Raw genomic sequence first — 15,977 nt, 5'->3', positions numbered from 1 at the left:
TTTTGTTTTTTTATGCAGGGATCCCACCCAGTTAAAACAGCTACACACCCAGGTCTTGCTTGAGCAACAGCAAACACAGCAACCATCCCCCCCACCTCCAAGAGAGTTGCCATTCAGTACTGGCACACTGAACTCTGCTACTTCATCCAACCAGCAACAGCAGCAGCCTTCATCGACTACATACAAGCAAAACAAGGGTCCCTCAACACAGACATTCACCTACACCCGTCCTAAGCAGTTCCTGGCATCTCAGAACACCACCCCAGCTGTCAGCTCTCCTTCCAGCTCCCCCATGCCTTCGTTCAGCAACATACCACAAGGATCCCAGAGGACAACCAACAAGGAGAACTTCTTAGGATCCCCACCAGCCCAGACAAGGCCTCCAGGAGGGTTGGCAAACCAAACTGAGCAGCCTCTTACAAGTCCCAGAGAACCTGTGTTGCCACCACTGTTGCTCTCTGTATCTAGCATGAATCAGTTCCAGCCCCAAAATGTGCCTCCTACTCCTCTCTCTCCAACTGGTCGAATTCAGAACCCGGTAGCCTTCCTCAGCTCTGTTCTACCTTCTCTTCCTTCTACACCTCCAACGAATGCCATGGGTCTACCTAAAAGTGCGCCAACTCCGTAAGTGATGAAAATGTTACACATTCAAGTTGGTACAATGGAGCCATTGTGAAAGAACAGGCAGGAATGGTTTGTCCATAGGAAACATCTGCCAAATAATAATTGTGGGGTAGGGTGTTTTGAGCACAGTTAACAAATTGGCCTCCATTGTTAGAACCTATACATTGATGAGCTCTTGAAAAAGGAGGAAAAGTGGTCCTTTGAGGGAAAGCTCTCCAGGAGTCTGTGTACAGTATCACAGGCAAGATTATTTTTAATATTCTGTATTTAGAATCTCTATCCCAAATCGGAAAGTGTATGGTAGGGAAGGGGAGGATCTTTTTTACCATGCGTGCTTATTCATTCTGTCAGACCACTATGTGCTTACTTGGGAGTTCTGAATTCCACTTAGCACTTTCTATTTTGCCCAGGGGGTATTGATACATCACTGTATGAACGTGCTGGGACAGATCGTCTGGAGTTTAGCGTCACCAGTATGCCTTGTACCTAATTAGCTAAACATCCAGGTGCTGCCATTTCTGTCTTCCAGTGTTTGGAAGCGATGATCAAATTAATGAGGTTGGACAGAGTAAAACATAAAAGTTGGAGCAGGTGTTAGTATGAAATTCTTGTGCCCTGGTGGGGTTAAATATTGATATTAATTAATAAAGGTTATAAACAGTGGTTTTTTCTGGGGGGGGATGCAGGGGTACGCATTCCCCTAAACATTTTGTGAATCTAAGTTTGGCTTCATTGAATCAATGTAAGTAGAATGAGTCAATATGAGTAGAAAAATGAGAGTACGCCTAAACATTTTTTAAGGGAAAAAAGCACTGGGGGAAGCAGGTTTTGTGGTCCCCAGAGCAGTTTTTTTATCAGCTTCAGCTATTGCAGTGGCCATGCTGCTTCTTTGAGAACAGGGATCCCACCAAGCTGGTGTTGACCTTTGCGACCTCCATACCTTATTATTGCAATGAGTTTCACTTGTGTTTTGCTTCACTTTAACTGCATTTTTAGCTTTGGTTATTTTATTTTTAACAGAAGTTTGTGGCATCTCCAGGAGCTTTATACTTGAAAAGCTGGATATTGTAATAGTATCCGTAATCGTTATCCAGTGAATCACGACCGTAGTCTATTTAGAACTTGCCATCCTCTTTCTTCGTAATGATTGGGATCATTGACTAAGACCTTGGTTACATACAGTGTGTGTGCACTAGCAAGGGCTATACCACTCAGCCCATGAAATAAATTGCAACTGCGCTGATCAGCTGTTTGGTGTAGAGGGTGAGAATTGAAGTCCCCCCAGTCCTCCTCATTGCATCGTAATTTACAGAGCTGGGTGTACTCAATCCACATATGGACCCTAGCTGGATCTGAACAGCTTCTTTTTGTTGGCAGTGGTTTTTTGTATAAAAAAGAAAAGAAGCATGGGTTAATGAAATGCTAAAGCAGCATTTTAACCGAAGATTTGTTTTGTAGTGGAAGCCAGGGAACCGTGAAGAAAAATCTTAGGCCTTTGCCACTGCCAACAGAAGATTCAATTAGAGATCACAAAGCTGCTGTTGTCAAGGACCTGGAGAAAAGGCTACATTTACGGGATGATGCATTTCCATATGGCCCGCAGGTAAGAGCACTGCCTACTGTTTAAATATGTGCTCTTCTTGGACCTTCAGCCCATACCTTGCTTCACACACCCAACACACTAGGCTAGCAAAATATCACTAATGGATATCAATGGAGCTAATGGATATCAAAAATACAGTTGTTGTTATTTGTCACTTTTTACAAAAAGAGTTTTGCCTCAAAGTGACTAAGAATTTAAATATGTACTGTATATTTATAACCACATGGCAAATGTTTTACGATGCCTCTAGACCAGGGGTTCCCAACAAAATTTTCTTGAGGACCCCTCATCGAGCCGCTATTGTGACAAGGACCCCCATTAATTCCTAATCCTAAAATTAAAAAGTGAGAGCCAAATTAAGAGTCTTTTTATATTTTATATTTATACGATTTTTACAGTTACAACAGAGTACTCCATCAGTATACAGTTAGTTTTAATTTTCAGTTCTTAATTAGATGAACCACTTTTTAACCAACGGTCCATTTTTAACTACGTGAACTGTAGCTTCTGCGAAAAACAACGCTTTGTTTACAAACACTACTGTTTTGCAAAGAGGCAGTGCCAGGGAGGAGGGAGGGGAATGGAGAAGACAGGGTACCTGCGCAGTGGCGCACAAATGAAGCCGACGCGCGCAAAGCATCTTGGGGAGGTGAGCGTTAGTAGAATGCGTGCGCTGCCTCTTTGCAAAACAGTAGTGTTTGTAAAGCGCCACCTAACGGCATACAGCAGAACTACTGCCTCTATCTAATTCTAGTTTTGCGCTAGACTCTGCTCATGCAGGAAGCGGCCAAAACAAAAAATCTGTTATCATACGAAATATATTTAATATATTTTTTATTCTAATAGCATCTTGCGGACCCCTCTGGCATAGCTCGCGGACCCCTGGGGGTCCCCGGACCACCTGTTGGGAACCACTGCTCTAGACATAAGTAGTACAAGAGAAGGGAAAGAAAGGAGGAAAGAGGGTGATGGAGAAGTAAACATTGTTTGATTCCTAAAAATCAGTGTTTTGGATGGGGTTTCCTCTCACCCAGGATGGAACTTTGAAAAATATGATAGCCCTGGTTGAAATGGGAGCAGTTGCAGGATAAGTGAATGTTTGTGATTGCTCAGAGGTGTAGGGGAAAGTACTGTTACACACATTAAAATATATTCTATTTTTAACTGTTGTTTCACTTGACCCAGATTTGAGCCCTGTTGCTGAAAACAGGTTCAAGGGCCAAGTGTGGTGACTTGGAGTCCAGTTAAACCCTGACCTTGTTTCTGTATATATAAACATGAAGTAGCACAAAGGAATGTACTAATGACAATACAGGGGCAAAATTTTTTGTCTTCAACGGGTTTGTGAGGAGCTCCCTATACAAACTTAGCTGTAGCTGCCATGCAGTGCATGTAAATTAGCTGTCCCCACCCTTGCCCAAATATTTATATTTACAAAAGGAAATCAGCCTGGAGGTAGACTGCCCACAGGCAATAACTTAGGTGATATGGTTTCTTGACTGCTCTGGGGACATAGTCACCTGCCAAACCACTTCTAGTAAGTCACAGGCACATGATGGGTCTTTGCAGATGATTCATAGGTGCTAAAGTTTGTACTTGCTGAAGTGGTGAGATGAATTTCTTAGAAGGCTACTGTGAAATACCACCCAATCCTTTATGTTAACAGCATAATAACTCCTTTGGAAACAACAGTCACTTTGTGCTGATGACAGCATGAGATATTTATTTATACATGATGTGGATTGAACAGTGAGCCAAGAACTTTGAGGCTGTAATCCTGTGCACACTTACCCCACTGAACACACTGGTATCTATACCTGAATTGATGTGCATTGGATTGTGTGATTCGAAATGTTAATTTTTAGCCATCGTTAATTACCGTGGTAATAGATTGTGATTGTCATTTACTTCATTGTCGTTTCATCCAAAGTATTTTCATTCCTTCCATCTCTTCATCTTTCATTTCCCAATATTTTCAGCAATTGACCACTGGGGTGGGGTCTAAAAGTACTTGCTCTAGAATATTTTTTGTGGGGAGTGTACCTTAGACCAGGCACCTACCCTTAACCTGGGAGAAGTGGAACATACTAACATGCCACATCTGACTCATTTTGGACACTCCACAAGAAGTGTGAATGGCTGCACTTTTGGGGTGCTGGGCCCCTTTGCAGATCTTGACATCACAGCAAATGCCCAATTGCACCACATTCTGGTGCCAACCCAAGGGACCAGTGTAGTTTGTGTGAGCAATTAAAAGTTTGTTCATTGGTTTGTTTTATTACAAGTATGTTTAAAGCACTTGATGTTTTAAAAATCAGGTTTTCTATATCAGTGATGGATCTGGGTTTTATTAATAGTTTTTATAAAAGCTGAATGTGGAGTGGCAGAGAGCACAGTTCTAAAGCCCTTCAGAATCATCAGCTTAATTAATTGGGCTGACCTTTCTCAGAAGCTCTGCTGCTCTTTTTGCCAGCATCTGCTTGTGCTGCTCACACCGTGTTGTGTGTCCTGCCTCAATTCCCACCTGTCTTCCTGAGATAAGGTAGGGGAAGCTGCATGAAAGAAGCAGGTAGAATATGTTAACATTGCCCCCACGTGAATCTTCCCAAACGGACATCTCAACAAGTCATTCCTTGTGCACATTTTGTGCTCCAGTGGCTTAGGTTTTAAAGATATATTTTTAATGGTGTTTACTGTTTCTGATCAGTTGTACACTGCCTTGCTGGATTACAGAACGGCAGTATAGAAACATTACAATAAATAAATACCCACTACCCTGTTTCCTCACCCTTCTCTTTTCTTCTGCCCCACCCCTAAAACTCCTGACTGCCCCTGCTCTTTAGTCTTTTGGCTTGAGCTGCAATAATGCCTCTTGCTTGGAAGCCCTCCTGCTCTCCCCTCCCCTCTGGTCATACCAGAAGAGGCATGAAGAGGGCAGAGCAAAGACAGGCACGGTGACAAAGAGGACTGACACTTTCAACCCTTCAATGTCAAGTTCAGGATACACACCTGTCCACCAAAACATTTGACAGAAATGATTGCTAAGGAGCCTCCTCCCTACTGAACATGGGCACAAAAATCCTCCCTAGCAACTCAACAAAAGTATTTCTCTCCCCTCAGCAAACTCTCATTGCTTTCCTGAAAGGGTAGAGTTCTAACTGAAAACAATGGAGCTGCAGTTTGCTAGTCCTTCCAGCAGCTCCGTCTTCTGGCTTCAGTCCTAGTGTGCCATTGGTTTCTGTGGTGAGGTCAGGCAGAGCTGAAAGCTGAGGCTCCATCAGAGAGAAGGATGTCCTCTGCTGGGTTGCTTGCAGTGGCAAACCTTGGCGTCTCAAATTTCTGTGGCGCCCTGTGTAATGCCAAAATCTGGTGTGTGTGTCCCTCCCCAACTCCCTCCTTCTGTTGGATGTCACAGTTGCAGCGCCCCAGAATCTCCATGCCTGGTGCGACCGAACTGGTCGAACTCCCCTAGATGCGCCTTTGTTGCTTGGATTGAATAGCATTCGCAGGGAAGTTTCCTTGTGTTTTGCCAGCCACACAATAGCTGCTGCAATAGAAGGGGCTCTGATTGCTACCAGATGACTTGTTTATTGAGCATTTATCCGAATTTGTTTGCAGGGAGGTTAGATGACACTGTGTTGAGTAATTGTTATCCCACAATTTCCAGTGCATCTTCCCATCATTTTTCCTACCGGGGTCTGCTCATTTTTTGTTACAGGGCCCTAGCATTCTGCCCATTTTGAAACAGAAAGAAGGCCTCAGGCTGACTGTTTTTGTTCCACTGGTATCAGGAGTGAACAATTTCATTGGAGAGATTTTGGGTTTATTTGTTCAGTTTCCTGAAAATATTGCAGAGCAGAGCGCTACAGTCTTCTTTAATGCTTTTAGGCAAACAGAGTATACTCTGATTTATCTTCCAGTCGTATATAACAAGAATTAATGTTAGTTTTCCCAATTGATTATAATATTTTAAGGAACACAAGAATGAACAAAACAACAAGAATGTCCCAAGCTTTATTTATGTTTCTTATTGTTTAAATCCATGCTACCACATAGTGCCCTTTAAGCTAATTCAAAATAGCCAAAAGAAAAGAACAAATTTTAACAAAAAGCAACATTTTATTGATTTTGAAAACGATATCTACTTGTTGGTACAAAGGAGAATCAGCCCACAGGGCTGCTGCAGCCATCCTCATCCATACAAAGCCCTCTGTCATCACCAGAGAACACTTAAAGCGAAGATAGGGAACCTATAGCTAACATATGTTGTTGAATTCCAGGTCCTGTCAGGCCCAGCCACCATGGCCATTGTTCAACAACATCTGGGGAGCCACAGGTTTCCCCATCCTTGCTTTAAAGGTGTTTGTTTCAAAAGTTACAAGAGGGTGGGGGGGAAAGGAAGGTCTCTCAGTCATCCCCACTACCTCCATGTAGTAAGAAGGAACTTATTTAAAAAAATTTACCTCAGAATTTGCAATTCAGCTCCTCATTTTAACCAGTGGGGACTTCTTAGTTCACATCACTGGGAGTTAAACTGTCCCTTCCAGCTTGTAAAATACTCTGTGCTCTCTTAATTATTTGAAATGGTGCGTGCACTGCAGTACTGGGTGATTAATCAACCCCCAAACTATGTGTCACTTGTGAAACTCCCTTCTGTTGCCTGTACTAGATTTTATTAAAATTATGCCCATATAAATCATAATAACATTTTCCTAATCCCATTACTTCCCTCTACCAGAGAGCAACCTATGATGAAAATCTGGCTCGCAAGCTTCAGGGACCAAGCAATGATACCCCAATCTTCAACTTTACAGCTCAGGATGTATCTAAGGTACAACCCTGCTAACCCTCCCATCTAGGCTCCATATGTAAATCTGATGACTAGAATTTGAAAACCTGAAATTTAGCCATTAACACAATTGGAAGTGGCAGGGAGTGTGTGTGTGTGTGTTAGTTTCTTACAGAAAATACCTCCATGATAATTCTTGACAACTAGTTGACAGTAATTGACCATTTTTGACAATTATGAAGCTCCCAATTTGTTAAGAACAAGATGTTCTGTAAACCCATACAGTAAAGAAGCTCTAAATTCTAGAAGCTCTGTGTGTTATTACTTAGTTAGTTAGCCAGATAATCCCATCCTATCCCTAAGTACTTCACAGAGACACTATTATTCCCAGTTTACAGGCTAAGAAAGAGTGACTTGTCAGTTCACATTTTTACAGTTTTAACATGGTACAAATCATTTAATGATAAAATATACATAGTGAGCATATGTACATATTAAATGCCCAGGTTTCTATCTGCAATAGAGGCAAAAGCAATGATTAAGAGAGGTCTGGGCTCCTGTTTCTGTGCATATTGCAAGGAAACCCACACATTTAAGCACATATGCTGCCTGTTGCACATCTAGTTTGCCCTTTAATTATTTAATTAATTTTATAAAATGTATATACTACTTGATTGCAAAAAACCCTCAAAGCAGTTTACAAAAAGGGAAAAATTCACAACCATACTTTCAAACATACAAAAGTTAAAATATTAAGCCAGTTTAAAATTACCTCAAGTTAAATATGTTAAGTATGAATACTACATCTATGGACTGAGCTAGGATATTAGATTTCTGGGGTCCAGCACTTACCTGGTTCAGACTGACCTTAATTTTAGCAATTTTGGAGGCTTAGATCACAAAGCAATAAGCAGAATGCTTGACCTTTTTTATCTACTGCTATGGAATAAGTGCATTCAGTTGGCAACTATTAGAAGCTCATGCCTTTCTATTTTGCAATGGCATTCTGTAACAACCATCAGAAGCAAGTAACTGAGACAGGAATTTGCTCCATTTTGTATAGCAATTTGCTGAGGCATGCTTCATGAAAGAGAAAACTAAACAAGGTGAAATTCTAGAAGGATAGGCTTTGCATGCCAGCTGGTGAAAAGCCATGAAGCACAGCCAACCCAAAGGTGATCTGACGACCCCCATCTAGTGGTCGACTCATGGCTCAGTCTTTCACTGTTGGATGAACTTATGAAAACCATTCTTCTTAAGGACATGTTTTAATGATCAAATTCAATGTGATGCAGAAGAACCATAATTAGGATGCCCCGCACACACTGAGAGAGAAAAAGAAAAGAAAGATTCCCCATAGCACTGGGGGAAGAGGGACTTAAGCATCCCCACCACATAGCATTTTCCCAATTAAAATTGTCCTGATGTTATCTGCCCTGCAGTGAAAGATTTATAGGAAGTTCAGTTTAAGAGTAGTCCATAGCCCTTCTAATTCAAAAAACAAATGTTTGATTCCATGCAAGGAGGAAAGATGGACATTAAAAAAGTAACACACACAAGAAAGCCCATTATCAATTTGTTTGTTCTCATTGTTAGATTAAAGATAGATTGGGACAAAATAAAAACAACCAATATTTATTTATTTAAAAGCAGTACAGTACTGAATAAAAAAAATCACCATATAAACAATAAAACAGTATCTTAAAAACAGAGAGACAATGTACAAACCAGTAAAATGGTATTATATAAACAATAATTCAGTAGCAAACAGGATCCAGTCAAATGAGTCACGGAAGTACCTGTCAACAATTCTCTATAAGTTATTTTTAGCTTGGGATACAAATTTTTATAACTAATTCAGTTACATAACGTTGTGCATCCATGACCTGGAAGGCAGTAAGTATACTGCTCTCAAGACTTTCCCAGGGAAGGGTAAAATGTCTGGTTATTTCATAACACAATAACAGCACACATACCATATGTTCAAACTCTTCATTAGCACATGGACAAGTATCCTATGGTGGATGTGTACATGGTTTTCCCCATTGGGAAAAACATGTTTTGGAGTGGGGGAGGGGTGCTTTTATGTAGGAAAATGTCATGAGGGAAGGGGTCGAATCCCCTCCCCCAGTACCACACTCCTGATCAAATTTGGGGACTCCCTGGAACTGCTAATACTTTTCTTAGAAAAAAGAGGGGAGAGTTGTGATTAAGATCTTCCACCTTTTGCCTAGTCCTAGTCAGGTGTTAAGCTGACACTTAAGAAGCTTCAACCTGCCAGTCTCTGTGTGATGGAAGAGTAAGTGTGTCCTCTCTGCTATCTGTGCACTTCCATTGATGTTTAGTGCTCCTGACAAACGCCAACACATGCAGGCAACCATTTTTGTGCAATCCTCCTATTTTTTGAAGGTGAATAATCTCACAAATTGGACACTTTCAGCTCTAATCTTGTCCAAATGACTTCAATGGGCTGGATCATGCATGCGTATTTTTGACTGGATCGTTGCATTCAGTATCTCACATTCCAATAGTGCAGTTTTTTGAGTGAAGCCAAAATCTGGCCCTCAAGATAAACAAACCAAGTATAAGAGGAAATGTACATGCTGTGTCCTTTCATGAGGCTGCAGGCCTCTAACCCTTTGTAGTTTAGCCAGGTGACATCAGGAGCAAGACTCAGGATAACTCAGGGTGCTTCCAAATGAAATGTTTATTGAGCATTTATCCTATTTTGCCTGAAGCTTACATGGATATTACACTATGTCCAGTCTTTGTTCAGGTTTTTGTACTGATTTGCTTATGGGTTGTTTATATATTTTCTGTTAATCGCTTGCTCATTCTACACTTTTCAGTGCATTTTCCTGTCACTTTTCTATCTGCAAAATGTCTGGGGTGGTTATAAGTAGATTTGTTGTGTTAGGGCAACAGAATGTTTTTAATCCACTTTAATTGCAAAACCTAAATTTCTAGTACACATTTGAATTCTCACACAAAATAGTGATGGTCTGAAGGCATTGTCAGTTCATTTTGGGGAGAGCAAGGGAAGGAAGCTGGAGTGGAATGGAGAAATCCAAAACCCATTTGATCTCACCCATGGTAAAATCAGAGGTTGAAGTAATGTCTCAATGCACAGGTGTCATTTGGAAAGGTCCTACTGCTTGGTTCTGGGGATAGCCAGTCTTTATGAAGATGGAGGAAACAACATTGAATTATCTGCTGTGAACTGTGATTTCAGCAATATATTGGAGTACAAATTATGTCCCTCCACTGGATTATATTGCAGGAATATAAAATTTCCAGCTTTGAGCAGAGGTTGATGAACGAAATAGAGTTTCGCCTTGAACGTACCCCAGTAGATGAATCAGATGATGAAGTTGAGCATGATGAGATCCCTACGGGCAAGTGCATTGCCCCAATCTTCGACAAGAGACTCAAGCATTTCCGTGTCTTGGAAGGGTACCCTGCTACCTTCACTTGCAAAATTGTTGGAATTCCTATACCTAAGGTAGGTGGTGCACAGAAATCCAACAGAAGGGAAGACCCTGCTGGAGATGTGTTTTGAATGTATAGTGTATGTGAAGAAGTATAGTGTATAATGACTTGTGATCACCTAGTAAATTGATCTGAATGTGGTGGGGAAGGGCTTCTTGGTGGACTGTTCAATCTCAAGTAACCCATGAAAAGAAATGAACCATTCTCCATTCAGTTGGATTTACTTTTTGGCAAGTATGTGTAGGATTGTAGCTGTAGCAACTATCAGAGACAGATTTAGAAGAGCACAACCAGTTCAGCTGCACTGGGGGCAGAGCATCGGGGGCACCGCAAAAATTATGTAGAATGTAGTCTGGTTGAGTTCAGTGAGACTTACTCTCACAGGTAAGTGTTCAGCCTAAGTCTCCTTTCTTTACAATCATGGCAGGTATATTGGTTTAAGGATGGCAAGCAGATTTCAAAGAAAGATGGACATTTCAAGATGATCAGAGAGGGTGATGGGACATGCTCATTGCATATTGAAGAGACCACGAATGATGATGATGGAAACTATACATTCATGGCTGCAAATCCACAGGTAAGAGTTTAAAAGGTAAAGGGGCCCCTGACTATTAGGTCCAGTTGTGACTGACTCTGGGTTGCAGCGCTCATGTCACATTATTGGCCGAGGGAGCCGGCATACAGCTTCCAGGTCATATGGCCAGCACAAGCCACTTCTGGCTAACCAGAGCAGCACACAGAAATGGCGTTTACCTTCCTGCTGTAGCGGTACCTATTTATCTACTTGCACTTTGACATGCTTTCGAACTGCTAGGCTGGCAGGAGCTGGGACCCCCGTCGCGGGGATTTGAACCGCCGACCTTCTGATTGGCAAACCCTAGGCTCAGTGGTTTAACTCACAGCACCACCCACGTCCCTTTAAAGGGTTTACTTCCCTTTAAAAATGTATTGCACTCACTGGTGGAGGAAGAGGAGTGCGAGGGGAGCGCACCACCCCCAGCAGCGTGATCCCAGCAGGGTGCCATTGAGGCTGCCCCCCGCCCACGCTGGGCACCATGCCCCCACAGGTGGCACGTCACGCCCCTGCGGGCAGCACGCCCTGCCCCCAGGATGCATGCCAGCCCTGCCCCCACCTGCTCTTCGCCCCCCAGTGCTGGAGCATGAAGCTCCACCACTGATTGCACGCCTTCCCCCAAGCGTTAGACTTGTGTACAAAGCTGCATAGCTTTGGAAAGTCCAATTGAGTAGTACCTCTGTTATATCATAACCGTATATTGGTCTTAAACACCACCACAACAGCAATGAGGAAAAAGACTAATGAATCGTGTTACTGCTCTTCTATATTGTTCTGACAGGGGAGAATCAGCTGTTCTGGTCACTTACTGGTTCAAACTCCTCCAATGCGTGGTAGATTAACAACAGCAATCCAGTCACACAGGTAAAAACAACCAACATCACCTGATCCTTGGTGTGTAGATATATTGTGAGGTAAGCATGAGTGAACCGGGCAAACTGAAGCTATGGTGGGTTCACCAGCAGTGAACGGAGGGAGATGCCCAAAGATTAAGCTTGGCTGGGGAGTTCATCTTTTTCTAAGATGGCAGCCCTGCCTCCCAAGTTCATCCCATGTTTACAGGTTTTTGCATTGCAGGGGAAGATCCCGTATACCAGAAGGAGATAAGGAGCCTGTCCAGGAGCGATTTTTCCGGCCTTATTTTCTGCAGGCACCTGGGGACATGGTAGCTCATGAAGGACGGCTTTGTAGACTGGATTGCAAGGTTGGCTGGCTTTCTTTGTTTGCCCTGTTGCATTAGCATTTGACCATCTCTTCGGAGAAAATCTGTGCAGGCTGGGTTCAGGCTGATCACCACAAAAAAACGACAACAAAACAACAAAACTATCAGTATGTGACTTTAAAACATTTGGCTTTTGTGGAAAAGTTCAACCCAGAGAAAATCACAAGCCTGGAGGGGAGCAGAGGTAATTAAAGCCACCAACTCTCTTCTTGCCCCTGTCACAGCCATACAACCCTAAATGTGTAACTGAAAGTAGAAATGAACAAAATGCTCTCTTCGAAGGAATAAATGGCAACATAAACAATGGATCATAAAATATATATTTTTACATGGTCTGCTGCTTCCCCCGCAAAAAAAAAAAAGAATGACAAGATGAACAGCACAGTGGCCCAGTTCAGGCAAAACAGAATTTGTCGCCCTCTGTTCCCCTTTAACATTGTACTTCAGCGGAGGTGGGGGCCCTCTTCCGGTCGTGCACCACATCCTGCATTAAAGCTTGTAACTTACAAAGATGGCATGAATTTTTCCAGTGTTTCCTCTTGAGAATCTTTGAATTGGGGCACCAAGGAACAAAACAGAAAGGGGGGGGGGGGAGTGATGGATGTTTCAATCTCACTCTGGACCTACCGTAATCTAAGTCTGTTTTACTTAAAGGCATGGATGGGGAAATTTAATAAACAACAATAATAATGTCACTGTTGGTTTTTGTTGTTGTTGTTTTTGTCTATTAGGTGAGTGGGTTACCACCTCCTGACCTGATGTGGCTTCTGAATGGCAAGCCAGTTTTACCAGACACCACTCATAAGATGCTGGTCAGAGAGACAGGAGTACACTCTCTGCTTATTGATCCGCTTACACAAAACGATGCTGGAATTTACACTTGCATTGCCACTAACAAAACAGGACAAAACTCATTCAGCCTGGAGCTTAGTGTTGTAGGTAAGGCTGTTTTTAGATATTTAATGCAGAGGCTACATCTTGCATTGCAGTGTCATGGTTCCGTTGGCAAAAACAGAGGCAAATGAAAATCAAATTTCAAAATTCAAATTTATTGTGTCTCTTGATACTAAGGGAACTTGCCCCATTTCATACCTGAAGGATGGAACCAACCTTTGTCATGCAGAATATTGCTGGAATTACATGAGAGTAAGAAGCACCTTGCTAGGGCACTTACAAAAGGAGACCTGTTTTAAAAGGGAAAGGGAAAACAGGCCTCAGGCCTTCCCCCATTTAGGAAGAAGGCAGCCAAATACCCTTCCCTTCAAGCTCCTATGCCATAGCCGCTCTTACTGGATCCTGATGTCACACAAACCCAGGATTGTGATGTGGCACTACAGATGCTCCTATAGCAGGGGTTGTATGACGATAGCATTACATTTATTTGTATATCGGAAGAAAGGCAGAATTCATGTTTGTTTTTTGAAAATCAAATCAATCAACAGTGGACTACAGTCAATTATTACCTTCCTCCAGAGGAAGCGCCTTTTTCTGGAGGAAGGGAACTTTAATATGTAATCCGGTATAGTGATATGAACATGGCAGAAGGAAAACAGAGCTGAAAATGATCAAGCTTCTGTCTGCCAATTGCAGCAATTTCCATTAAGAAAAATATGTCTTTGGTGTAAGAATGTTTGTACCTCTGCCCTCTTCCTGCCAACAGACATACACAAACAGATACATACACATGTTTTGGGGTCTGTTGTGAATTGTATTGTTCCCGATGGAGGGCTGCAATTTGCCAAATAAGCCTGGAGAATCACATGAGTAATTTTGTAGCGTTACAAATTTTGTTTGCAGGTCTGAATGTTAACATTAAATTAAAATGTGGTCCAGTGGGGCTGGATGTGTGTGTGAGGGGTGAGAGAGAAACCAGACAGGAGAATCACACCATCCTTTGTTTCCATCTTTTCCAGAAAAAGAAGTTAAGAAGGCTCCAGTGATTCTTGAGAAATTACAGAACTGTGGGGTACCAGAAGGACATCCAGTCCGGCTAGAATGCAGAGTGATTGGAATGCCACCCCCAGTCTTTTATTGGAAGAAAGACAATGAAACCATTCCTCCCCATAGAGAGAGGATGAGGTAGCTTTAAATATTTTTAAAATGGGATAATACCTGACATTCTGCAAGTGGGGAGGCATTTCCTTGCTCAGTAAAGTTCATTTTATTCTGTATAAGGCCTAAGAAACAGCAAGGACTAAGTTCCAAACATGAAGTCCATATTACCCATGAAGTCTATTTTATCCACCATAAGGGCTGGAGCATGTATGGCTCTGCTTATACAGGTTTTGTGTAAGAAGACTGCCCTATTCAAGAGAGGGATCCTGCAGCGGAAGTCTTTATGCTTGTAAATTGCTACGTAAGCATGCACTGAACAACCACAATTGGCCATGGCTGCATGTACCTTCTACAGTGGTGCCTTGCAAGATGAAATTAATTTGTGCCGCGAGTCGCTTCGTCTTGCGATAATTTCGTCTTGCGAAGCGCGGTTTGCTGTGGCATAAAAAATTAAAAAATAAACCACCGGAAAAATTCATCTTGCAAAGCATGGCCATAGAAAAATTCTTCTTGCGAGTTACCAAAACATCGCAAAATGTTTTGTTGCGCGAGGCATTCATCTTGCGAGGTACCACTGTATGTATTATGTATGCTTACAAGTAGACAAGCATATAAACACAGAAAGAAAATGTTTGTAAGAAAAGTTATTTTTCCTTAGTGTTGTTCCATACAGGAGGAGCAATGCAACATGTCATTTCCAGGACACCTAGTCTAGTCTAAGAATTTAGGTGCACTGGGAAAATTTTCTCTCTCATGGTTACTACTGTTGTACCTGGGAGAGAGGGACAGATGTGAACATTGAACATAGGAAGGAAATTGCTCAGTACTGCCTGGCAGCAGCTTTCTAGGGTTTCAGACAGAAGTCTTTCCCAACCTTAGCTGGAGATGCTGGGTACTAAGCCAGGCCTTACACAAAATATTTATGTAGTTTCCTTTCCTTGTATGGTTATAGCAGCCCCAGTTATATCAGCAAATAACACAAGAACCCTTGGTATTTTTGTTTTTAGTATGCATCAAGATGCTACTGGGTACGTTTGCCTTCTGATTCAGCCCGCTAAGAAAGTGGATGCTGGCTGGTACACTTTGTCTGCAAAAAACGAGGCTGGTATTGTCTCTTGCACTGCTAGACTTGACATATACGGTAAGTGGGTATAGTTTAAGTCTGGGATGCAGAACCTGTGGCCATTTGGGTATTGTGGGACTCAGCTCCAGCCACAGGGCCAATGGTTAGGGGATGGTGGGAGTTGTAGCCCACCATTATCAGGATGTAGGCTCAGCTTCCTCAGCCCTGATTTCAGTAATGAAATAATTGAACTAATGTACTTCACCAATACCAATTCCATGCTGGTAGCTTGTCGCCTTTTCTCATCTTATTCATCTGTTGGGATATTCTCTTGAATTTAGCATTATCCTTTTAATTTAGAGATCTTTTGCTTGGTTGACATAATAAAGGGAGATAAGTTTGCTCAGGGCTATGCTGTTTCAGATGAACTGAGACTTGAGATTCCAGGTAGAGTATATGGATGAGCTTTGAACAGAGGGTGACTAGCAAAGACAGCAATTTAGATAATGGGGAGGCAATTTAGAAGCCGCTTGGTCCAAGTTGGATACCGAAGAGTCA

The 15,977-nt window shown here is 42.2% G+C and overlaps 1 protein-coding gene across 10 annotated transcripts in view; it reads left to right on the top strand.

Moving 5' to 3' along the window:
• Window positions 1–15,977, top strand: part of MYPN (myopalladin) — an 86,332-nt gene that overhangs the window by 46,905 nt on the left and 23,450 nt on the right. For 8 of the 10 annotated variants that reach the window (XM_060274943.1, XM_035138553.2, XM_035138548.2 and 5 more), the window contains 10 exons: window positions 19–624; window positions 2,083–2,227; window positions 6,966–7,058; window positions 10,297–10,518; window positions 10,933–11,082; window positions 11,861–11,943; window positions 12,157–12,283; window positions 13,033–13,240; window positions 14,215–14,380; window positions 15,364–15,497. In XM_060274943.1, the coding sequence (XP_060130926.1) occupies window positions 19–624; window positions 2,083–2,227; window positions 6,966–7,058; window positions 10,297–10,518; window positions 10,933–11,082; window positions 11,861–11,943; window positions 12,157–12,283; window positions 13,033–13,240; window positions 14,215–14,380; window positions 15,364–15,497 (1,934 nt within the window). Of the gene's footprint in view, window positions 1–18; window positions 625–2,082; window positions 2,228–6,965; window positions 7,059–10,296; window positions 10,519–10,932; window positions 11,083–11,860; window positions 11,944–12,156; window positions 12,284–13,032; window positions 13,241–14,214; window positions 14,381–15,363; window positions 15,512–15,977 lie in introns of those variants that run through there. The other 2 variants (XM_035138547.2, XM_035138545.2) reach the window with 2 other exon arrangements.

The sequence above is a fragment of the Zootoca vivipara genome, chromosome 5, assembly GCF_963506605.1.
Source record: "Zootoca vivipara chromosome 5, rZooViv1.1, whole genome shotgun sequence".
NCBI classification, from domain to species: Eukaryota; Metazoa; Chordata; class Lepidosauria; order Squamata; family Lacertidae; genus Zootoca; species Zootoca vivipara.
Note: the sequence above shows the minus strand (reverse complement) of the source record. Positions and strands in the feature narration are given on the sequence as shown.